The sequence below is a fragment of the Myodes glareolus genome, chromosome 12 (assembly GCF_982192425.1).
Source record: "Myodes glareolus chromosome 12, mMyoGla1.1, whole genome shotgun sequence".
Lineage (NCBI taxonomy): Eukaryota > Metazoa > Chordata > Mammalia > Rodentia > Cricetidae > Myodes > Myodes glareolus.
Window position 1 is genome coordinate 43,230,396 of NC_142037.1, and position 25,586 is coordinate 43,255,981.

Genomic DNA, 25,586 nt, shown 5'->3' on the forward strand with positions numbered 1-25,586 from the left:
GTAACGCTGTACTTCAGTTAGCCCACACTTTGTCATGCAGTCACATGAACCAGGCCCTGTGGCATAGGTCTGGAATACATATCAATGAAGCCTACCTCTGCTCTTAAAGGTTCACTGTGTTTTAGATAGCTCGGTATTTCTGGTCACTCCATGAGAAATAATCTTACTTACAAAAGAAAGAGTCTTGGGAGCTGGCTCGGCAGGTAAAAAGCTTGCTATGCAAGTATGAGGACCTGGCTTTGGATTCCCAGCACCCAGAGGAAATGTCCAGCATGGAGGGATGTGGTTCTAACCCCAGAGCTACAAGGGAGGGGTGTGGAAGGAACAGAGATGGTGTGTGTGTGCGTTCTGGCTAGCCAGTGTAGTCAAAATAGAACTCCACCTTTAGGGAGACAATCCATCTTAAAAAAATAAAATGGCGAGAAACAGAAGACACCAATACCAATCTCAGGTCCTCACACACGCATGCCCAGGCAAGTGCACGCACCAGTGTGTGCAATGGTGCACACATGTCTGCACCTCCCCTGCTAAAGAAAGAGCAAAGATAAAACTGAAAATAAGAAAATTTTCCTCGAGTCTCACGTTCACAGTGTCCTTGCTCCTCTGGGCTCCTGATTATGTTCAACCTGTGTCCCCATGGGGAATGGGGAGCCCAAGCGATTGACACTTCCAAGAATCAAAACCTAAAACCATGAACCAGACTAGTGGGCTAGACACATGAGTCACAAAGAGGATGTGGCTGGATAGCCAAAGACTCGAACTCTTGTTTGTCTGAACAAAGAATGCAGCAGATGTCCCTGTATTCCTTTTCCTCCTAAAGTGGGTCTACAAGAAGACGAAAATTGATCCTAAAGGGACTGACTCACAAGCGCCACCTAGAGGAGTGATGTCCTACAAGGACAGTCTACCAAGAACCAATGGTGTTATAGTTCAACAGGAGCCAGTCGCCAATTGCTTTTCCTTCTTTATTTGGTCTTGACCACCTGCTCTTCAACTAGAGTGGAAGGCACCAGAGGACAGAGCAAGCTCTTAAGAAAGGCTATCTTCCCCAGCACCTGTCTGATGGTCTTAGGAGCAAGACGGGCTGATAAGCTGATGTCTGTTGGTGTTAGAAGGAAGATGGCTGATGGGCTGGTGTCTGATGGTGTTGGGAGGAAGATGGGCTGATGGGCTGGTGTCTGATGGTGTTGGGAAGAAGATAGGCTGGTGCCTTAGATGCCTTAGGAATTTGTCATGATGGTAACCCCTGTTCTCCTCTTCCTTCCAGCGCAGGCATGTACACCCTGATAGCACCGAACGAGAGCCGAAGGCAGAAGATGCAGAGAGGTATGCACACGTGTTCAGCCAAGACTCAGAGTGCTTCCCATTTGCCTTATAATTTTTTAAAAGTATTTTTATTTTCTGATTTAGAGAGATTCGTTGGATCTCACCGAGGTCTTTAAAAAAAACCTTTAGCAGTTTTAATTATACTTGAGCAATTATTCTATTGTTAACACTTCTAAATTTGTTTCTCTACATTAGTAACAGGAATCATGGAAAGAGTGAGTGTAAGTTTTGGATTTTTCTTGGGTTTAAAAGAACTTCACATCTGTTGTTACTATTTGCATCTGGTCCCTGCTCTATCAAGCAAGTTGGTGATATTTTAATAATACCATGAATACTTCTGAAACAGACCAACTATATATGGAAAAGGCCGTAAGCTAATTTATGCCTTTTCTGATATGTCCCATCCTTCCTTAACAGACTGTTCTCGTTAGCCTCTGTATTCCCAAACCGCTGTAACCGTCCATCGACTCTCCCTCCATGGTTTTATCTGTACTGTCACCTTTTTGTTCTAGACATTAACCTGGAGGGCAGGGACCACATCTTAAGCTTTTGCTATGTTTCTTGTATTTCGAGCACGAGCCACAGGTTTAGCCGAGGCACAGTAAATACAGATGCTGCTTCTTAGTTGCCAGGGGAGAGAACACTCATTTAGGTCACAAGGACATTGTGTGCCTGTGCGCGGCAGGCTGGGCAGCTAGCTCTGGGAAGTCTGTGCTCTCCCTCATTGATTGGTAGGGAATTCAGTGACCGATGAGGGCACAGTGGCACAGCCAGGAAAGTAGTTATCTCAAGGGACCACACTAGACAGGCATCAACCTTGGTGGTTGATGAGTCAGTATAGCAAATGACAGTCATCTGCGGTGACTATGGGAACTGCAGACATTTACCCATCAGAACCCCGAGGTTCCAACATCTTTCAGGATTCCAGTTCAAATTTCTAACAGGGATTTAAGAGTCAAAATTATCTGAGGCTTGGGAGTGTTTCAGTACTTTTCTGTGAGTAATTTGAAGTTTTTTATTAATGGTCTTTTGGGACAATCCAGTCTGAGAGATTAGGTTATATGCTGGAGCAACAGACAAAATCTCCCAGGCGCCCCCTGCTGTCTCAAACTCTGAACATTTGGTCAATGAAGAATACCAACACTCAGAGCAGGGCTGCCAGGGCAGAGCCTCCCTCCTCAGAGTTGCAGCCAGCTTGGGAAACATTAAAAATAAAGCAAATATAGGCACCAGAATCCTTTGGGGATGTATATTTACCTGGATCTTATTGACATATGAATATTCTAGTTTTTGTACACATTTGCTATAGAACATCTTTAGAAATAATTCATGAAGTTTTAAGGATGTCGGTATTAGAGGGAAAACTATATTTCTCTGTGTTAGTAGGAGTTTAGCTATTGTTCAAATTTGCGCCTTCTGTGCAGACACTTGGTAAATGCCATGGGATGGACCCAGCATTCCTCCAGGGGGAGGGGCTGAGAGGTACCATCTTTTCTCGGACATCTTGTCTTCCCACTCTGGAAACTCATTGCTCTCTGCTACTTGTTTGGATGTTTTGGAATGGCCAGGTTTCTTTCCAAATTCTAACAATTGATGACTTGCTATTTCTCACCTGGCTAGTTGCTGAGCAAGAACTGGCAGACCTGGAGAAGTGGAAGCAGCAGAACAGGGCAAAACCAGTCTACTCCGTGCCGCAAAGGCTGGGTAAGTGACAAACGGAAAGCCGGGGAGGTGGTCAGGGTCCCTTACAGATCCTGCCCTCCTTCACACACGAAGGCCTGCCTCATCTGCCTTCCTTCATATGCGAAGGCGAAGGCCTGCCTCATCTGCCTTCCTTCACACGCGAAGGCTTGTTCTGTGAGTGTACCGCCGGAGACGGGAGACACCTGACACGAGACATTTAAATGTGCAGGGAGGTTGTTGTTCCTGGCTTTCGGTAAAGGAGCAAACGCATCTGCCACAGTTGTGTGGGAATAAAGTGATGGCTTAATTGGCAAATAATTTAGACCCTCTTAGATGATCGGCTCTGAAGAAAGCTTACCTGGGGCGCTGCGTGGGCCCTGTCACAGCACAGTCGAGACGCCAGGAGAAGCCATCACAGCACATTCATCCTGGCACTTAGGTGCTAATGTGACGAAAATGAAGGGAGAGTCAATCGGGAAAGCAAAAACGAGAGCGAGCTGGGGACCCAGCTGGGGGTATAGAGATAGATGCTGATTGGGTTTTCCTGCTAGTGTTGGGAAATTTGAGTTGGCAGAGCAGGTGTGGCCAGTGTGACGGGTTGTCAAGACCCCCAGTGTGGGGTTTCAGACCTCTAGAGGGAATGCCCCCCAATGGGAGTCATTTGCTTGCCGTCTTGACTTCTCTTCATGGCTGCAGCTTGGCAGATAAAGTTTTGGCACAGTACCAGTTAATATAAAGATACCTTGAGTTAAAAGCCACCCCCTGCCATCATAGCCCTAAAGAAATAAGAAAAAAGTAACGTGATTTGAAAATCTCTTAATGGATGAAAGTAAGAGAACTATAGAACTAAATAGAGTATTTACCTTTAGCAGAATAAGCCAGATTTGAGGAACCCAGTCCATACCCATCCTCCTGAACAGTCTTTCCCATGATTTGAAAAATAAGAAATTGTAGCCCCCCCCTTTGTCTTTTGAGATAGTCTCATTCACAGTAATCAGTGTTCAGTGCTAGGCATGGGCCAGACTCGGTCACCTCCAGGATGACTTTAGTTGTGTACTCTTTCATGAGAGCCACACTAGAGGTGAAGACAACACTGCCACATCCTTTCTCCTCCAGCTCAGGAAGACAGGCCATCCAAGACACAGTCATTTCTTTCTCTGAGAAGACAGAGTCTCATGGTCCAGGCTAGTCTTCAGCCCACGAACGTCTTGCCCCTATCTTTTTAGTACTGGGATTGCAGGCTTGCGACTCTGTGGTCAGCATCAGCCACGCCTTCTTGAGGACCTATCTGATTGTGACCTTGTGCCTTGAGGCTCAGTTTCCCAGCATCTTCTTTGCTCCCAGGAATGCATTTTGATGGTGATGTTTATTAAGCCCCTCCTGCATCTTGGCATGAAACATTTTTTTTTTCCTCAAACACAAACACAGAGGAGTTGGAATGTAGAAAGGCATCTTTGCTCAGCTTGCATCCTGCCTCGTGCAAACTCTTTTACAGGCTGAAGGGGTTTCTAGAGCTGATTCTCCGGGGGTTGGGTACCTCCTCACTCTGGAATCTAGAGAACTTGGTCGGTACCCGTTGTTTTGCCACCTACACAGAAAATGAGAACGATCTCAGTGTGGGCCCGTCTGCTCTATGAAGTTGTCCTACTTAGGGTTTCTGATGCTACAACAAAACACCCTGACCAAAAAGCAAGTTGGGGGAGGAAAAGATTTATTCAGCTTACATTTCCACATTGCTGCTCCTCACCAAAGGAAGTCAGGACGGGAGCTGAAGCAGAACAGGAACCTGGGGGCAGAAGCGGATGCAGAGGCAGTGGAGGGATGCTGCTTCCTGACTTGCTTCCCCTGGCTCACCCAGCCTGCTTTTGTTTGTTTGTTTGTTTTGGTTTGGTTTTCTTTTTGTTTTTTTTAATTTTTGTTTTCTTTTGAGATAGGGTTTCTCTGTGTGACACTCCTGACTATCTTGGAACTTGCCTTATAGACCAGGTTGGCCTTGAACTCACAGAGCTGCGCCTGTCTCTGCCCACCTAGTGCTGGGATTAAAGGTGTGCGCCACCACTGCCTAACTTCAGCCTGCTTTCTTATAGGACCCAAGACCACCAGCCCAGGGCTGGCACCACCCACAATAAGCTGGCCCCTCCTCATTGATCACTAATTGAGAAATGACTTAAAGCTGGATCTCATGGAGGCATTTCCTCATCTGAGGCTCCTTCCTCTCTGATGATACTAGTTTGTGTCAAGTTGACACACAAAACCAGCCAGTACAGAGGTCTTCAGAACTAGTCAGGTGTGGGTCTTTGCTTGGGGACAGGTTATTTCAAAAAGGCAAATTATGAAATATATTAGCCCTTAAAATAAGTATTGAAAAAAATTAAACATTTGGCTTCCTCCATTTTCTTAATTTATCACCTGTGTCTCTATCACTTAAAATACTGGAAAGATTATCGGAGATACAGAGACTAATGTAACAATGGCTATAAAGTCTCATTGTTCCTAATTCTTTCCCATCTTCCCTAGCAGTAACAGAAAGGTTCGCTCAAACTGGCTTTGCATAGCTCGGAAGGAAACCACCTTCAGTGTCTTTATCAGAACAATTATAAAAACCTCGGTAAATGGAAGTTTTTCCTGTAACTTCCATGACAGCGACACTAAGGAAAGCTGACACTTAGTCACTGAAGCACCAGAGAATCATTGCAAAGACGTCTTTCTTTTTTAAAAGAAACTTTATTTATTTTTATTTTCTATGTGTGGGTGTTCTGCCAGCACGTATGATTGTGGACCACTACATGCGTGCAGAACCTGTGGAGGCCAGAAGGTGGGGTTCAGCTCTCCCGGACCTGGAGTTACAGCCAGCCAGTTGTTGGCTGTGGTGTGGGTGCTTGGAGCAGAACCCACATCCTCTGCAGAAACAACCAGTGCTCTTAACTACGGAGCCATCTCTCTAGCCCATGAAAGGAGTCCTTTTAATGTAAAGACCAACCTTGTATAAATGCTGAGAGGTTACTAAGTGATGCTTTCTGGCCCCAGAGAATTCTGATTTAAGAGTGAGAGCAAATAAATCATTGGAAGTCTTTGTTTTTGTCTTGAATACTAAAACAAACAAACAAACAAACAAACAAACAAATAAACAGGCAGTAAATGGCATGATGAACTAACAATTACTAGCTAGCATATTTTCATTATACTCCAAAAGATTAAAAGACTGGAATCAATGATTTCAGAATACTCTCGCCTAAAGGGAAGATATACTGCACTCCTTCCAAAGCTCAGAGATCGTTGCAGAAGAGGAGGCAGAAAGAGCATAAGAATTGAACTCTGTGGATAACTACAAGGAAGCATTTTCTGGACACAGCAGCGAAGCTGCACACATAAACTCAAAGAGGTCAGGACAGTAGATACAAGACCTTTGTAAGCCCAAGCCAGACTATACTACCAGGGTTTCTCTTTTGGGTCACCAACCAGCTCCCAAATCATGACACAGAGGCTTATTAGTAGTTATGAATGCCCAGCTTTATCTTAACTCTTATTTTAATCTCTTTCTCTTTATATTTTGCTTTGGGACTTTTTACCTTCCTTCCTTCCTTCCTTCCTTCCTTCCTTCCTTCCTTCCTTCCTTCCTTCCTTCCTTTCTTTCTTTCTTTCTTTCTGTCCCATTTCCTACTTTTCACGTCTGACTGACTGGTGGCTGCCTGGTTTCTGACCCAGGGCAGGTCTCTCTCTGTCTCCCTTGTTCTCTCCTCCTTCTTCTCTCCTTCTCTCCCATTTATTCTCTCTGTCTGCCTGTCCCGCCTATTCCTCTCCTCCCTATTGGTCATTCAGCTTTTTATTAGACCAACCAGGTGCCTTAGTCAGGCAAGGTGAAACAAATGCAACACATGTTTACATAATTAAACAAATGCAGCATACGAAAATGTAACACATCTGGACATCACTAACAAAGGTAGCAGAAAAAATAACACATCTTTACATAGTTAAAACAATATTTCACAATACCAGATCAAGTATCAGTATGGAGAGGGAAGTTGGGAACACAATTCTGCCCCTAACCATGGAGCCACCAGCAATTGTTAGCTGCTGGGAGGTGGGCGGGGGGGGGGTTTCTCTAAGCGTGTACTCTTTCGCAAGTTGACTGTTCTCTAGTGAGAGACCCCACACCCAAGAATATAAGGGCAGCCCAAAATGATCTCGAAGAATTTAAAAATTAAGTAGGATACAACGTTGAGTGGGTAGGGAAGATGGGTGTGTCTGTGAAGAGTTGGGGAAGTGGGGGGGGATGAATACAACCCAAACAGATCGTATGAAACACTCAAAGAAGACTTTACTGGGGTAAGGAATGGTCAAACATACAGGAGGAATGTTCCAGAATTCTCAGCACAGGCGTATTGCTTAATGTCTAGTGCAGCCCTTCAGATACGGTTTCAATCTAGGCAAAACCTTTAACATTTACTGATTGAAAACCTTCTTTAAAGAAGAAAGCCTCATCTTTTCGCTCACCTGTTATCTTTCAAGGGACCACAGCTGGGAGAACTTTGGCTGTGTTCTGATGTCCAGGGGTATGGAACTGTTAGACTTTCACCGCCGACTTCCCATGCATTAATTAGCACTCGGCAGCTGGCATTTCAGCTCAATGCTCCTGTGTTACCTCCATGGCTTATGTATTTATTATTTATTTTCATTAGGTGGAAGCCAGTCTGAGACTGAAGTCAGGCAGAAACAACAGCTCCAACAGATGCGATCTAAATACCAGCAAAAGGTCAGAATCCATTCCTTCTAGTTTAATTCAGCAACAAATTTTAGTACCAGCATTTCCACATAACCATGAAATAACACAGGGATCCAAGATATAAAACCTTCAAATCAATTGCAAGATATAATTCTCCAAAAAAAAAAAAAAAAAATGCCGGGAAGTGAGAAGCAAAAAGGAAAGTAGCTAGAATTCTTGCCCAAGTCACACACGCTAAGCATGACCTTTGATTTAAGGTAGTTCTTTAAATTAACTGTGTATTAACTATAGTTTAATATTACTGTTTTCATTCCTAGAATATGGTTTTGTTTATTCTAAGCAATAAAAAAATGATTTAAGACAGCCAGTGTTTTTTAACAATAAATATTATGATTTTTATAATTCAGAAAATTAGAAAATTATCAGTTTTCTCCTCCTGTGTGCATGGATGGGTACAGACACACGTGCGCGCGCGCACACACACACACACACACACACACACACACGTGAGAATGAGAGTAAGACAGAGCAAGAGAGAGCGAGAGTGAGCAAGAGCGAGCGAGCGAGCGAGAGAGAGAGAGAGAGAGAGAGAGAGAGAGAGCACGTACTCGAGATATAGATAGACAGACAGACAGCCTCATGAAGAAACACTGAGATTCTCCGGCAGGATGCGGCCTGGCCATTCTCCGAGTGGCTTAAAGTAACAGCCTATAATCATGGTGAGGTATAACACAAACAATACTGTAATTTGCCTTTCATCATAATTTTGTGTTCCAGAAGTTCAGACTGAAAAATGGTAACTATTTTTTTTTTATGTCCTCTGTCATCTCAATACAATTTAGCTAAAGAGAGATGAATCTATACGACTCAGGAAGGAAGCCGAGGAAGCTAAGCTCCAACAAATGAAGGCAATCCAGAGGGAGAAGGTAAGCAGGCGGGGGCGTGGTTAGCTGACGCTTGCTGAGGTCAGGCTCTCCTCTAGACACTGTGCAGGCACTACTCATTTAGCCCTCCCTGTGATCCGAGAATGTGGCTATTACCCAATTGTGCAAATGAAGAAATGACAGGGAGAGGAAAGGGAAGGTGCCCAGCAACCCACAGCTCTACTTAGAATCACTGGGTTTCCTTGCACATCCCAACATGGGGGCCTCAGGGCTGGGTTTCTGAGTCACCACACCCACCGTCTGTCTCACCTCTTGAAGGCAAAGCAATGAGAGAGAGAGAGAGAGAGAGAGAGAGAGAGAGAGAGAGAGAGAGAGAGAGAGGCAGTGGCCCACTGCCATATTTCTCTCCAAAGGTCGAGTTTCCAGGGTGAGCATGGTGGGGGTGAACGCAGCCCTCTTACCCCGAGAGAAAGAGCATCCGCTGGTCTTTTAGGATCAGTGATGTCAGGCTCTCTCAACCTGACAGCCTGCTTTAGTTTTGATGCAGCATCCTGAGCTTGGGAAAAAGCTGTTATGATGGCTAATTTGTTAGAGAACAAGAAACAATATAGAGATGGTATAAGCCCCCGTCCCTTCCACAAAGGTCTGAAAAGACGTAAGACTTAGTGTTGGAGAGCAGGGAGCTGATTCCTGGTTCTGAGAAGCCTGTGACATCTGTTGCAGTTGTGTCTTAGAAACACAACTGTAGCTTGCTTGTTTTTCTCTCTTCCTCCCCCCCTCCCTTCCTTTCATCATCTCTCTCTTTCTCCCTTTCGGTTTTCTTTTTCTCCCCTCCTTCCTCTCCCCTCCTGTTTTCTTTTAAAGATTAAATATTGCTCAAAATTTAAACCTCATTTTAAGCAATTAGACTTTTTGTTTGTTTGTTCATTTTGAGGCAGAGTCTCACTATGTTGCCCTTCCTAGCCTCAAACGCACAGAAATGACCTACATTTGCCCCTTGAGTGCTATAACTAAAGGCATGCACCATCACACCTAGCTATAACAGATTTTTTTTTTAAAAAAAAGCATTTAGAGTTAAGGAAGCCAAAAGCTAATGGTTTATGGAACACTGGGCAGGATTGCGGGTCTCCTCCTTCCTGTAGGAATTCTCTTCTTGCCGGGGAACAATCTAGTCATCCTTGAAAAGTCGCGCTGTTTTCTGACCTTGGGTAGGCTCCCAACTTTCTCAAAAGTCTTCCTGTGAAATGATCCTACAAGGACCACCTCTGTGAAGTCCAAGAGCAACTTGTTGCCATAGAGATGCAGGTGGCAGCAAGCCAGGGCTTGCACATAAAACTGTAATAAAATGATGGGCGTGTGCACAAAGCACAGTTAGTTTATTTCCAAATTTTGATCCACTGACCCATTACCAGGTGGCTATCCACTTACACAAAGAGCTGGACGGAAACCACCTTTTCTCCTCCTCTTTCACCTCTACTTCCATCTGTACCACACCTCTGTTCTTCATCACTTTCTCTTCCTCTCCCCAACTTGAAGAGCTGGCGCTTTGGCCTGTGATTGTAGCGGGTGGAACACATCTCACAGTCTGCCCGCGTGTTCGAGTGGGACCAAGAAAAACACCGCCAGGAACTGGATTAAAGGCTCATGGAACCTAAAGACTTTTGTTGTTGTTGTTGCTGTTGCGGACTCTTGTCTAACTCATGTCTGGTGCCATTGAGTCCCTATAATCGGCTGGCTTGTGGGCTGCTTACAGCTCATTTCTTCACGGCTCAGTAACACACACGCATTCTTTCTTTGTGGGTGAAACTGTTCTTTAACACTGGGTGGAAGAGGTGATTCTGCTTTCCAAGTCGTGCCACGATGGTAGAGCCATGGCGGTCTTTAGACACTGACACATCCATTGCATTAACCTCTCTAAATTGATAATTATGATACCAATTTGAAAGTGATGGTGAGGGATCAGCTTCCTAGTCCTTTTCATGGAAATGGGAGTGAGAAGAACTCGCGTTACTTGGGATGTGCGCATGTGCCCGCTCTTGAGCTTACCTTGGACCTACTACGAGCTGCTTCCTGCTGCATTCGAGTTGATTCCCATGCACATGGAAATCTGTGGAGTGTTGATCTAAATGGGCCTCGATTTATCTGACTGATTCACTGTCACCAGTTGAACATGGTGAAATACTTCTGTTGAATATGAATCTGGCCGTTCTCGGCTATTTCTGCCTGTTTAGTAGCTCGTGTCAGACAGAAGAGTGGCTATTAGCTACCTAGAAGTGACATATTCCACATTGCCAGTGTGATAATGGCTGGAAGGAGTAATAATGACTATGCTTATGGAGCACTTAGTCTTTAAAATGCACAGCAAACGCCCGCACGGACACCAGTCCACACAACTCTGCCTCCCCTGCCTGCCCCCCGCCCTCGGCAGGCAGCTACTGCCCAAGAAGTCTGAGCCAAAGCAAAGACAAGAAGCTACTGCCACCAGAAGTCTGGCCAATCCCCAAGATACCTGCAAGGTGTCTTTCTTATTGTAACTTGTTAGTACATCAATGGATTGAAGTCCTCACAGGCCAGTCACTTCTTCAGAGCCCCAACAGTGACTACTGCTTGCTGTGGAGACCAAGCTTTCTATTTATCAGCCTTCGAAGGGCAACTTCCTAGCTACATACTACAGTAATAGGTTTTCATAGGGCACCACAATAAACCTTCCAGCTAAATTGAATGTTCTGAGAATAAACATCCATCACACCCTGTACATAATCATATTTATGAAATGCTCATTTGATTTTTCCATACTTCCACGATACTCACGAACCTGAAAAATGAAAACCTTCCACCTGCATGTCAAAGACCTTCCATGCCCCTTGAATTCATCTTACTCCGCTATCTATTTATGTTTGAAATAGTTTACAATGGTATATCTTTTCCAGATCCTTCCATCTAGTTACTCCAATCTCCCTGTATCATCCTAACTTAGGAAAGTATTAAAAACAGCTAGAGATTCAGGCGGTATCTAAAACCTTTCCTTGATCCCCAAGCTATGGCTGCAAAGACACTTGTAGCAAGTGAAGTCATTGTGCTTTTGCATAGACCCCAAGAAACATAGTTAATTTGAATGCAGCTCAGTGCTGTAGGAACAAAGCAGTGGAATATGAATTATGCATATTAGATGTAAATGCATTCAATGTGCTTATTTTTAGGGCATCATACTTGTTGCTTCCTAGTTCCAGAAGGCAAGTAGCAGCAAGGACTAATGGCTTTAAGGACAAAAATCAACATTCATATTAGCTGGGAAATATTTCAAATTCTGTAAACTCTCAAACCACCCCAGGTTTCTGAGAAATACGGTTCTTACCCTCTGCACCTCTTTGGGCTGGCATTGGTACAGGTGTTATGTCTTTGGATATTGAAAAGCTTTCATTAATGAATTCCATAATCTTGAAGCGAGAATGGCGTCCCTGGAATATAGCCATTAAGGGTGTAAGCTGTTAGCTTCCCTGGAATCCATTTGTCTTTATTATAAAATGGGTACAATAATAAGAATAGGAGAAATAAAGGACAAACATACAAAGTCTTCTGCACAATGACCAGCTCTTTGCTCATTTATTTATTTTGTTTCACTGTGCTGCCTTTACTGACCTGAAATTCACTATATAGACCACGCTGCCTTTGCTAGGATTAAAGGCATGCGCCACCATGCCCACCCCTAGCTCTCAGCCTTTTGTGAAGGTGCCCTACCTAGTTATAAGTATAAAGAAATGCTCTAACCATCTTTCATTTCCTTTGATTTTAGTCTGTCACCTTCTTGCAAGCAAGGAAGGAAAGGCTTACTGTTATTTATCACCAGTTGAATGGGGTCAACGATTCACATTCGTTAAACTCACATCAGTGAAACTGCTGGAGAGAAACACACTTGGCATTGTTGACCATGTCTCATTTCCAGGCTTCTAGTTGAGCTAAAATGTTAACATTGACCAATATCCAGTAGTTTTCCTTTGTGTGCTAGGTCCAAAGCACCAAGATCTTTGCTCACTTTCTTTTCCTTTCTTTCGTTTTCAGAGAAGGATGTCCTCTACTGTTTCATAGAACTAAAGGACATAAGCTGTGACTATCTCTATTTTTCTATTACTTTCCTCTTTGTTGCTTTTCTACCCTTCCCTGCCTCCCCTTTCCCTCCTTCCTCTTCCTCCTCTTCTTTCACCTTCACTCTCCTTCCTTATTTCGTTTTGTTTTGACAGTTTTCCTATATAGCCCAAACTATCTTTGAACTGTTGATTTTGCTGCCTCAGCCTCTTGGTTGCTCGACTACAGGCTTGCATTACACTGCCCAGTTCTTATTACTCCTGTCTCCAAAGCATCTTAAGAGCAATAAGAAAGTGTCTCTTCTTGATGCGAGGCGGAATCTTCCCTCTGCACTCACCATCTCCTTCTCTCTCTAATCCCTTTGGGGACCTTGCTTTTTCATTGGTTAAGCCTCCCCCTTTCTTTTCTGTTTTGTAGTTTTGTTTCTATGCTTGGGAAAGACTTTTATTTAATTTTCTCATCTTAATAAAATCCCATTGCTGTACTCTCAGTTACTTTCAACTGCTCTACCCCCAGCAACATGGATAGTTTCCTGAAATTCTTCTCTTTAGTCTTTGATTTGAAATGTGAGTCTGTGGACTGCTTTTTAATAATTACTTGAATAAGATAGAGTTTTTGCTTTCAAAAGCATTGATGCTGTGCCCATCAGACCAAGGAAATGAGCCCTCTGGATTCTTTCTTTACTTGTTTCTTGTGAGCCAAGCTTGGCTTCTGTCTCTAGTACTTGTCTGGTATAGATGTAACCATGACAACAATGATGCTCTCAATAGAAATATTTATATTAGAGACTTCAATTCCTAGCATATTAACCATTAAAAATGTTATGTGTGTTAATGATATAAGACCTAGAATGCTTAAGTCTCCCTTGTAACTGAATTCGTTAGACTACAAAATGATCTGGGAGAAAAATGGTCATTTTTGTCCAAGCTTCAAGAAACTTTCAAAGGAATTTTCTTTTCTAATATGGAAAAAGGGAGAGCATTATGGCCAGCTATTCAAATTACAAACCTGTAAATTCATATATCATTTTTTTTTAATTGGACTGAGTGCACACACATAAAGCAGGTCCTTATAGCCCAGCGAACAAGATATCTAGGAAGCAGTGGTATGGAATTACATGTTAGGTAAGCTTTCTGGCTACTTTGTTCCTTAAAGTAGTTTATAAAAATTTGAATCCTTCAAAACAATTTCTCCTAAGGAGGGCATGGTGGTACCTGCATAGAATCCCAGTGCTTGGGATGTAAATAAAGTGAGGAGGACCGGAAAGTTTGAAGTCAACTAGGGCAACAGGAAACCAGACACAAAGGAAAAAAAAAATCACAGTGTTTTCCTGTGAATGTATTTTAAATTATCCAGCATCTCCCTGTTAAACAGAAAGGTTTGTCTAATTGCAGATCAGAGCTGTATGATTTATGGATTTAAAAACATCCCTCGTAAGTACCCAGGGACACAGACTCTAGCTCTCCCGCACTCCTGAAAAGCCAAAGTACCTCCGCTCAGAAGAGCTGATGCCAGCTGTCACTTGGAGGCAGAGGCAGGAGGATTACAACTCTGCACCCTGCCTTCTTGAAAGTACAGACCAAGGAGTGCAAGTGAACTGGGAACAGAGGGTCAATGGGGGAAATGCAGTTACTGTATTACGTTATGAGTGACCTCCATGAAGGAAGCCCGCTTTTGTTTCTAGATGCTATGTGTGACTTTCTCTCTGTTCTCTAAGGAGATTCCTGACCTTGGTTTAATCAATACGTCCTGTTTACATTCTGCTTGCTTGCAACCTTCCACCATTTTCACCATTTTGGTGCCTCCACCCCAGGGATGTGGCAAGATCATCACAGTTCAGTGTATTTGGGCTCACTAGTCAGGACTAGAGTGTGAATCACCCGCCCCCCCCCAAAGGCAGAGTTGAAATGGCTGAAGAATGAGGACCAGGGTGAAATCTATGATTTCTGGATTGTTTTTAAGTCTACAAATTTAATTTCTCTCTTGGCTATATCTTTTCCAGGACAAGTATTTCTCTGTTCATATAATAAATATAATATGGTATAATATATCGTATCATAATATTCATGTAATCATATTATTGTATAATTCATATAATTGGATAAATGTTTGTTGCATACATATGATTCAGTGATATTATCCAGGTTACTTAGCCAGCGATAGTGTCCTGGCTAAATTTCCTCCTACATTTTTGTCTTTGTGCAAATACTTTTGGGTGATCTGACTAAATCTAAATATTCGAACTGATATAAAAATCTTTTCCTACATTGGTAGACATTGTATTCAATTCCTCAAACATCCCTCTATTTTACAAAATAATAAGGCTTTGCCGAGGGATTAGCAGATCTTCACTGGGTAAATGCAGTTGCCTTATTACATTATGAGTGACCTCCATGAAGGAAGCCTGCTTTTGTTTCTAGATGCCACGTGACTTTCTCTCTGTTCTCTAAGGAGATTCCTGACCTTGGTTTAATCAATTCGTCCTGCTTACATTCTGCTTGCTTGCAGTCTTCCACCATTTTGGTGCCTCCACCCCAGAGATGTGAGATCATCACAGTTCAGCGTGTTTGGGCTCACTAGTCAGAACTTTATCTAGACCTGATGCTTATTTGGGGCTAAATTCTCCTTTCGTTTCCTTCCTAGAATTCCATTTCATTAACAGTCGAATTACTGGTGCATAATGATTCCTGGATTCTAGCTTTTGTTTCATTTTTTTTAAACATGGAAAACATCTATTTTGCCTGTCAAAATGGGAAGGCTCAGTGTGCATTAAGACTTTTATGAAATGAATATGAATAGCTCCTGATCTTTGAGTGATGGAGCCAGATCTGAGTCAGAGTTTAAAAGTGGCGGTTCCTATTTTTCTCTCTTGACTCTTCCTTTGGGCAAATCCCATTTATTCTATGCCAGCAACTTTCTGTCTCTCCTTTAGATTCGCTGGTACCTTCTTTTTCCCCTGTGTTGTGAACTTGCTTCCACTCTTTATTAATTTTTATTTTCGTCTAAGAATGCTTCCTATTTTTCTTAGGCATGTTAAAAAAAATGACAGTCGTGTCACAGTGAGCAAAAAGCAAGTGATTTTGGTTATTTAAATCAGGTTAAAATGTGCTACAGCCGTGGTGACAGTAATATCAACATGAAGTCACATTTCTGAAGGCGCTCTAGACAGCTAATTAAAAAAAAGAACCCTTTCTACTCAAGTGGATGGCTTTCTTCAGACATATGCTACTCAATTTCTCAACAGCTTTAAGTGTCTAAATCAGAAGGGAGTTGGATTGGGTTACTGAAAATCGTTTTGGTAGAACGAGCGACACACACACACACACAAATCTTTTTGGTAGAGTGAGCGACACACACACATACATGCACACACACACACACACTTTGTATGAATCATTTAATTGTACATTATTGTTTTTAACTTAACATGTTTGGTATGGAATTTATTGTTTCCATTAGAATATTTCACAAACTCACTTCTTTTAAAAATGGATGTTGCTATCATCTGAGCTGAGTTAAAAATGCGAAACTTTGATTCTGCAATTTAGCTAGGCAGGTTGGGAGAGGGGAGCTTTGGTGGGATCACCCTAAGCCTCCCCTGTAGTGCTTGTGGGTTAGGAGAGGGGAGACTGTGTTGGACTCCCTGGGGCCACTGCAATCCAAGGATTTTGGGTTTGAGATAACTTAAATATCACGATTCTTCCTAAATCTGCCACAACAGGTCATATGTTGATATTTTTAATTTCAGAGTAATAAACTAGAGGAGAAAAGGCAACTTCAGGAAAACCTCAGAAGAGACGCATTGCGAGAGCACCATCAGTAGTAAGTGTTACACTCTCATAGCGCCGTTTCTTTATAGGTTTCTTGTTCAGAGTCCGGGCTCTGGGGAATGGCGACTTGTTAGACATGGAGGGTTGGATTGTGGGCACTGTATTAATCATGTAGCTGAGTTCTACCCCCTCTGGGAATCTCATCAAAGCATTCTTGTAACCTCAGATGGTGAGCAATATTCCGACTCAATTTGAGGAATTTGTCCCTGTAAATAAGTTAGATTTCAGGCTACTTCTGCTTATGTCGATCTTCAAGGCATTGTGCAAGGAGGGTGGGGTTTGAGGTTAAAATATCCAATCAGGATCTAAACTAAGTAGTATTATCTCATGGGCTGAGGGATGTTTTACTTTTTTTTTTTCTTTTTTTGAGGCAGGGTTTCTCTATGTAACTCTGGCTGTTCTGGATATCACTCTGTAAATCAAGCTGACCTCAGAGTCACAGAGATTCACCTGCCTCTGCCATCCAAGTGCTGGGATTAAAGGCATGTGCCACTGTGCCTGACTCTATTGTGTTTTTTCTAGTCAAGAATTGATTTATTTTTATTAATTATTTTGATACTCCAAATCGATGGTTATAAACCAAAGTAGGTTTTCTAGTATGATTCCTGAATAATAGTATTTGCTCAAAAACTAAACCTTTTGGAACTTGAGTATTTTGTTGGTTTGATTTTCATCTTCAGAATAAGGGTGATCATACCTGTCCAATGGGCTAATTATAAGGACTAAAGAAAATTCCTAAATGGCTTAAAAGTGACTGGATATTCTGGGGGTTGGGGTGGAATTTCTTACGGGAATCCTCTTAGATGGAATTATGCAGATTCATTTGGTAGAGTCAGTAAGGTAGATTTCTGCTCCCACCAGAACTAGAAACTAGATTGGCTCCATCACACAGAGCTTTCCCCGAGTGCTTGCTATTCTCGACCCTCTTCATAGATCCAGGGCTCTCTCAGATGTTGAACTGCACACGGGCGGGGCATTTTAGAGTGTGCTTCCCGTTTAAGTCTGGCATTCCCTAGTGTTCTCAGATCACTGGGCTCAGCCTGCCTCTCTCTCTCGAGCAGAGCGTGGTCAGAATCCTGGGCAAGAACAGAAACGGAACTCCCTCCCACCCCTGTGCGCTGCTCCTTACCAAATTAAGGTTGGGGCTGGGAAGTTGAGTTTGAGATAGGGCAAAAAGGAGGAGAAATTCTTGGAGTTTTCAAAGGTTGGAGGCTGTTCTACCCAGCCTCCTGTCTGTTCAAAGTTCGCCAGCGCCTTGGGTTTGTGTTTTACTAAATGCTAAAGATCATTCACCCTTTAATGTAAAGAAGAAAAGGAGGCCTTGCTCCCAGCCACCGCGCAGAGGATCAGCGGAGTCGAATTCAATTACGTGCACATTTCCCTCCTGCTCTTTCTCCTGCTTATCATCAAAGTCCTGGTTAAAAAAGGGAAGCTGGCAAAAAAGAAAAAAAAACCTAGAAGTATCTCAAATTGATTTTTAAGGCCTAGTGAGGAACACAAGAAGTATAGACATGTAAGTTTTTTTTCTTTTAAGAACACTGTGTTTTGAATTACATTTGAAATTAAAGAGATAAAATAGCTGAAGAAAGAAATGACCATTATATAGCTGGGGATATGAGAACTTCCTAGGAAAGGTGGATCTTCTACAGAATAGTCTTTATTGCCTTTTCTTAGAACCAGTTTATAGTGGGGGAAATATTTAGCAAAGTTGTCAGAATCATAGCCGTGCGAAGACTTAACCAAACCTCAACCCGGATCTTCTGCCTCCTACGCCCGAATGAGATTCTCTTGAAGCTGTCAGGCGAAGGACCGCAGAATAGAAACCAAATAAACAGTTCTTCCAAAACTGAGTCGATACCTTGCCAGTTTCAGCAAGCTGAAGGGTGGTGCAGACAGCAGACCAGGAACAGTGTGTTTTTGCTGTTGAGAAGGGCTGTCAGGCCGTCATGGACTTGAGTGGACTGTAAATCCAACTGCAGTGGAAATGAAGAAGAGGCTGACGTTGGCCGCCCTACGTCCCCCAGAGCCGTTTCGTATGTTCCTTCTTCACACCTTGCTCCTGACTCTGTTCATTTGCTTCTGATTATTTTTAGTGTTGTCAATTATTTGGCTAACAGGCAGAAAACTAGGCTTTTATTGACAACCAAAGGCGCTCTCCTGAGTATAATAATGAAGGCAGTTTATCGAATGCCTGTGAGGTTGCTTTCTAATTGTACGCATTAATCTGCCCATGCAAGCTGGCTGAAAATACACAAGCAGATTGCACACGCAGATGGAGCACACGGGATGGGTTTTATGAAAAGACCTCCACAATGCACTTCTAGAGCACTGTCTTTTCCTTAAAAATTGAATGGCTGTGACTATTGCAATTGGCGGCTGAGAGCAGACCCAATTAATGACACATTACATTTGCCACTCTGGCTGGGGACATACTCTCATTTCAGAACTCAGAACTAGTTCTCGGATTCTCTGGCCTAAAAGCAGAGGGTAGAAATGGGCCTTTAACCTTGACATAATTTTCACCATTACTTTTAGTCTCTATTTTCTGCTTATAAAAATTCAAATATGATGTGTGTGTGTGTGTGTGTGTGTGTGTGTGTGTGTGTGTGTGTACAGTGTACACAGGGAGCTCAGAGAACACCTTTCAGACATCAGCTTTCTCCTCTTCCCTGGAATCCTGGAATCCAGCTCAAGTTATCAAGTTTGCCAGGCAAAGGACCGTTAGCCATTGAGCCATCTTGCTAGCCCAAGGATCTCAATTCTTAAAACTTTGGTTGGGAAACCTTTCGGAACCAAGCCCATTCCCCAGAAGGGCCTTACTCCTAGACTGCCCCTCCCCTCCCCCAGCTCTGCCCCAGGACTGTAATATTAAGAACTTTTCCTTTTTTCCACCACCGGAGCCGTGTTTCTCTTTTACTTCCACTTGAATAGTTATGTGTGCTAAGTTCCTCGGAGGCGCATCTGCAGCTGTTTTAGCTTCCCCGCGCTGCGAATCCAGACAGGTCTGCTGAATACGCACACTTTGGCCCCACGTTTGCCGTCTAATCTTGCTCGCAAAACTTCTAATGCCCTTCCTGGGAACTTCTGAAAGACACTTAAGGGCTCCAGCGCTCCCTTGTCCATGTGGTCCGCTTCCATCCAGCCTTGAGTTTTATAGTTTAGGTGAGGTGACTGGAAAGTCAACCTGCTCATAACTTTCTAACTTATGCTAATGAAGCGAACGTAGAGATATAAAATCCCCGTGTCTGTTTTGTTCGGAATGACAGGGAACAGCTTATGAAAACTCCAGACTGAGGGCAGTCCTTACTGAGGGGTGTTACAGCGTGCTGTTGGGGGGAGGGGCACATCAGATCTCTCCCCCGTACCTAGCAGAGCAGCTGTCACCCACCTCCTTTGGTTCCCATGACCATTTTCTCATGTTGGTACTTACCACATGCCTGTTTCGTGTGTTCCCTGGTGACCCTAGGGACTCCTGCAACATCTTTACCAATCATTTCTTCTCTTGTTTTTCTCAAATTCTGTCACATTTAACTTTTTAATTTGTAAATTACATTTATTTATTTGTGTGTTTATGCGTATTGTATAGACGCGTGCATGTATAGAAGCCAGAGAGAGTTGGTTCTCTCTCCCCTTTGTGTTCCGCAGATTGAGCTCAGGTGGGAAGACCTAGCACCCTTACCCACTGAGCCATTTTATGGTCCCCCAATTTAGTTTTTAAAAAGTTTAGTTTGAGTCATGTTATACGCTAGTTCAAAAGATTTGATTTCCCTTTCCTGTTGCCTTAAAATTAAATTTCAGTCTCTGTAGTTGAACTGTGGGGTACCATGAGACAACTTAGTTAAATATCAGAAAGAACTTACTGGATTTGGACCGATGCTAGGTGAACAGGCTGAGGAAGTAGGGCTTTGCTCTGAGTTTTATGTTATCAGGAATCTGGGGTTGTTATGTGATTGTCTTAGCACTTTTAAGATTCAGTCATGGGAGAGGTCCAGAGCCAGTCCACACTATCACTGATAAAGCAGCCGTAACCACTCCTTAGAACCAGAATTTTGAGGTGTTTGGTCATTGTTACGGTTTGCAGATGGTTTGTATGCTTCTTGAGATTCAGACATTGTGGTGGTTTGAAAGAAAATGGTCCCCATGGGCTTACAGTGTGACACTATTAGGAGGTGTGGTCTTGTTGCAGTAGGTGTGGCCTTGTTAGAGGAAGTGCGTCACTAGGGGTGTGCCCAGTGAGATTCCTGCTTCCTGAGGATCCAGATGTAGGACTCCCAGCTCCTCTCCAGCACCATGTCTGCTTGCATGCAGCCATGTTTCTCACTGCGCTGACAATGGACTAAACCTCTAAACGATTAAGCCAGCCCCAATGAAATGTTTTCCTTTATAAGAGTTGCCATGGTCAAGGTGTCTCCTCGCAACAATAGAAACCATAAGATGGACATGTTCTAGAGTGATATTACACTTTATATCATGGTCACACAACAACCTCTTCTGATGTTAATATTCCATGGAATTGTTTGCTTTCCATAGGAGAACATCAAAGCCTAGACATTAGCGCTAAGTTCATTTCCATTTTTCTCTGTAACTGAAAAAAGATAATTTTTGATCAGTGTCTTATTGTAGAACAGTCTAACTTAATTATCTCATCTCTGGTGCCCATCATCAGTGTTTCCCTCCTGGAGGGGAGGAATATTTGGGCCTTGACTCCCTTCGTTCAAATACTAACTCCTTTCCTCCAGCCGGAGAATGTTTTAGAATGTCTTTGGTTCTCAATTTCCTTACTTACACCATGGAATGAGTGCTGATAGCTGTTACTCTTAGGAAGACTGATGAAGACAGTCCACAGGAGAAACCAACACACTGGACTGAGAAAACAAGTGCCGCCAGGAGGAGGGAAGACAGAGAGCAGCTGAGCTCAGCCTTTGTCCAAGAGGGAAACTTGGAAACTGCTTTTTAAATCCAGGAGATTCCCAAAGGCAGCCCAGGGGCCAAAATGTGCCCCTAGTGAACATGCCACACCTCAGGGAAGGTTCGTCCATCCTGGAGACACGTCCTCTGCACAGCCGACTTTTTCACTTCCGTGTGAAAAGCCTTTTGGGAGAAACACACACATACACACACACACACACACACACACACACACACACACACACACCCCAGCAAAGGAACTCTAGACAAATAAATAACGAAACAAAGAAGAAGGAAGACTGAGATGGCAGGAAAATGTCAAAGAAAACAAGACTTATGGTTCAAACACGAAACTGGTCTCCTTTTGTCTCCTTTCCCCATTTTCTTTCCCCTCCCTCCATTCCTTCCCTGATCAAGAGCAGGATAAAGGTAAGAGCGTGCAGGAGTGCTGCACTAGAAGAGACAGAGTCAGCAGAAGGGCACCAACTGCACTAAGTGTGGGTCCCTGTGGGGCATCCACAAAGGCTGTGAGCTCCTGATGCCAACAGAAAAACTGAAGTGTGCGTGTTTAGTTGTGCAAGCAGGATCTATATATAAAGATGAGAAAATGTGACAAATGACAATCTGATCATTATAACAAAAAGCAAAAATGTTGAATTTTATAATAAAATAAAGGAAAGTAAAACATTAAATTGAACAGGCTAATGCTTATAAAGGTGTATAAATCACATCTATTTATTTTTAAAAATTCTCTTGGGTAGCATAAAAATAAATATCTAACTCTGTAGTATTGTGAGTAACATCTATAAAAGAGTTAAACATCAAAAGCATGGAAAATATATCCATAAATGCCAGCAAAAGAAAGCAGATGTAGCAATATTAATATGAGACAAATTGAATTCTAGGTGAAAAGTGTTCAATATTTTATGAAGATAAAATACATAATCCCAAAGAAAATGAAACATAAATCTTCAGTAACACAGATCTGAAATGTATGTAGGACATAAAAATTAGACAAAACATTGTTATAGTCTCTAATATACAGTATGGATTTGCTGAATTTTTCTTTTATTTAGATAATTCTCCATAGAAATGAATCAATCAAATGAGTCAAAAAAGTGAGACAAGGAATAAAGGCATTGAATAATAATTATTCCATATGGCTTTGTAGGCTCAGCGATGAAATACTGTACTCAGAATTTGCAAACACATTCCTGTGAACGTTGTGTTACCTTCTATAGCATTGACCATGACCAAAACCTCAGAGACCGTCAATATATTACAAATGTCTCTCCAAAACCTGGATAATCTCAACTTTTACAAAATGTAGTAAAACTAAAAATTATAAAGTAAGAGATTTTAAAGTCACAAGAATTTAAGTACCTCTCTTATCCTGGTTTTGAGACAAAGTCTTGCTATGTAGCCTAGGCTGGTCTGGAATTCCCAATCCATTTTGAGTGTTGGGAATTTGGATGTGAGCCACTAAGAAGATCTTAAATATCCTTTTAAATAACCTGTGTAGAAAACTAGAAATCAAAGCTTCAATTAGTTTGTGATAAATGAATAAGAATTTTAAAACTCTGATGGGTATTGCCAAATGTTAGTAGTTCTGTAATTAATAGATAAATCGATCCATTAAATGCTACAGAAAACCTACAAGGAGATCAACAGTCTTATGAGAACTCAGTATTTAAAACTTAAGCTATCTATGGATATCTATCTGATTCTTAAAATCAGAATCAAACAGAAGGATGATTTGACAACTTATATTGAACCAACGCAGTTAGAATGTAATGATATTTTATAATATTAGGGTTTATTCCTTTATGAATATTATAGAAATCCCAGAAGCAGTGGGGAAAAAAAGGCTTAAGAGCACAATACTTTTAACTTTATAATAGAAGAAGGCATAGTGAACAAAACTGTGTGTAAATTGTGGTCCAAGAGAATATATTGCCTAAGATATAGTGGAATAATGACCTAATTCACAAGAAATTCTTCTACAATATGAAAAAGTGAACTCTAGGAAAGAAATGACAAAGTACTTGAATAAACAATTAAGTGGGAAATATTCAGAGAAACACAAATACAAATTTTATGACTTCAATGAAAACTATCAATGTATCAATAATTCCCACCATTAAGAAGCGTACTTTCATTGATTGAGGAGGAGTATCTAGTATGTTAGTGTGTGTTCAGTACTGTACTAAGGTCTGTGTATGTTGTATGAACAAGTGAATGTGATTTCATGACCAAACATGGAAATTCAGATTATGCTGCCAAAGCCATACACAGGCGGCGGTCATTCCTTAAAGGAGCACAGGGTAAAGAGACATGCAATGGCCAGGAGAAGTGGGACCCAGAGGGGTAAATCCGAGTGTGATAGGGAAGTCCTGACTCACTGAGAAGATGGCATTTAAACTGAGGGCACATGTACATGTGTGAACATATGTGTAGGGTATTTGGAGTTAGAAATTGCTATGCTACTGTAAGTCATGGAAATGAATAAAAAAATCACTTAAGAAAGATTATAGATCTGAGAGAGGATCAAGGATCAAAGGTAGAGGAGTTCTATCATTTAGAATTTAGATTTATGTGAAAGAATATTTGAGAAGAAGAGTGGTATGATCATGGAAATTCAGAAAGACACATTTCCAAAAGGAGAAAACTGTCCATTGTCCATTGCTGCTGAGAGGGAATGTCAGGTCCTACAACACCAGTGACCAAGGAGGAAAATTCACAGCTCAGGGATCATCATGAAATAAATAAAATTTCTTTGATAAACTGGATTTGAGTAGAACCCCAGGGCCAACAATACAGGAGCTAAGGTAATTTAGAGTTCAGGTGGACGTAGAAGAACGTCTGAGAGTCGCGTCTGGAGTGTGGGGACATGGGAGTGTGGGGACATGAAGTGTGGGGACAAGAGGGAGGGATAGTTCTGAGAGAGGAGGGGTCTGTTAGTTCTCCTTTACTGCTGAAATGCTCATAGAGAGGAGGCCAGTGCCTATGACTATGAGGAAATCACTTGTCATCCTGACGGGAATTCAAGATTTGGATGAGAGTGGGAAGGGAGCCTGATCAGAGTAGATGCAGGGGTGAAGAGAGATGGAAGTAGAGACACCCAACTCGAGTGATTTGAGAAAGGAACAATGAAATGCTGTAACAGGAGGAGGTTGAGGGGCCAAGGGAGAGCTCCTAAATTGTCTACGTTTGTGTGAAGATACAGCAAAGTTCCCCAGGAGAGAGGCAGTATAGATACACACTAATTCCGATGCACTTGTGAGGTTGGTCTACTTTGCTATTCGCTTCTTCCTACTTCTAACCCTAAATACCCTCTGGTATAGACTCAGAGGTGTTGGACTTGGTCTGGGGCTGGTGGTTTTTTCAAACAACAAAATAGAAGGAAAGAGAGGAAGAAATAAGTTCAAAGCAATTGTGAGGGTATTTATTTTTAAAAAATTGGTTATGATATAAAAGCTATATAAAAAATAAAGATAAGTGGAATCTGATGGTCAGAAAAGAGTTGGGGGGGATAACAGTGGTTTAGAAACCTCTGAGAGAATGGGTACTTACTGTAGTGACAATATTTGAAGGAAGATCAAGGCATGATAGAAACTATATCTAAGAATGAGATTGACCGTTCGGTAGTTTGAAGAGAGGACATTTGTCAGTCGCACTAAGGTCTATCACGTGAAACTATGTTGTTTGAGTCTGAAATGTTCCCTCATAGCTCTTGTGATAAGGTTTGGTTTTTTATTGCAGTGACATTCAGAGCTGTCTTTGTTGAAGTAGTTGGACTGTAAAATTCGGACCCAACTGAGGGTGCCATCATTGGATGGGCTATTAGGAGGTGATAGAAACTTATAAACTAGGACCTAGGTGAAGGGAATGGACCAGTGGGGTGTGCCCTTGAGGGCTATCTCATCTCAAGTCCTTTCTTTTCTCTCCTTCATGACTGTCAACTGCCACTAGATAAGCAAGTTTGTTCTGCCATGCCCTTCCTATCAGACAGCCTATCCTGATTATGATGGTGCATAGCAGTCATGGGTAGAAACTTCTGAAACATTAACCAGCATAAATCTTTTCTCCTTAGTGTAACATGACAGGGGCTGGCTTGTTGGGGTATCTGTTCCCGCCTGGTACCCCACA

The 25,586-nt window shown here is 42.4% G+C and overlaps 1 protein-coding gene across 3 annotated transcripts in view; it reads left to right on the forward strand.

The window, feature by feature from the left end:
• Positions 1 to 25,586, forward strand: part of Epsti1 (epithelial stromal interaction 1) — a 101,987-nt gene that overhangs the window by 19,256 nt on the left and 57,145 nt on the right. For all 3 annotated transcript variants that reach the window (XM_087912251.1, XM_087912250.1, XM_087912249.1), the window contains exons 2-6: positions 1,268 to 1,326; positions 2,947 to 3,030; positions 7,689 to 7,762; positions 8,575 to 8,658; positions 16,448 to 16,521. In XM_087912251.1, the coding sequence (XP_087768377.1) occupies positions 1,268 to 1,326; positions 2,947 to 3,030; positions 7,689 to 7,762; positions 8,575 to 8,658; positions 16,448 to 16,521 (375 nt within the window). The remainder of the gene's footprint in view (positions 1 to 1,267; positions 1,327 to 2,946; positions 3,031 to 7,688; positions 7,763 to 8,574; positions 8,659 to 16,447; positions 16,522 to 25,586) is intronic.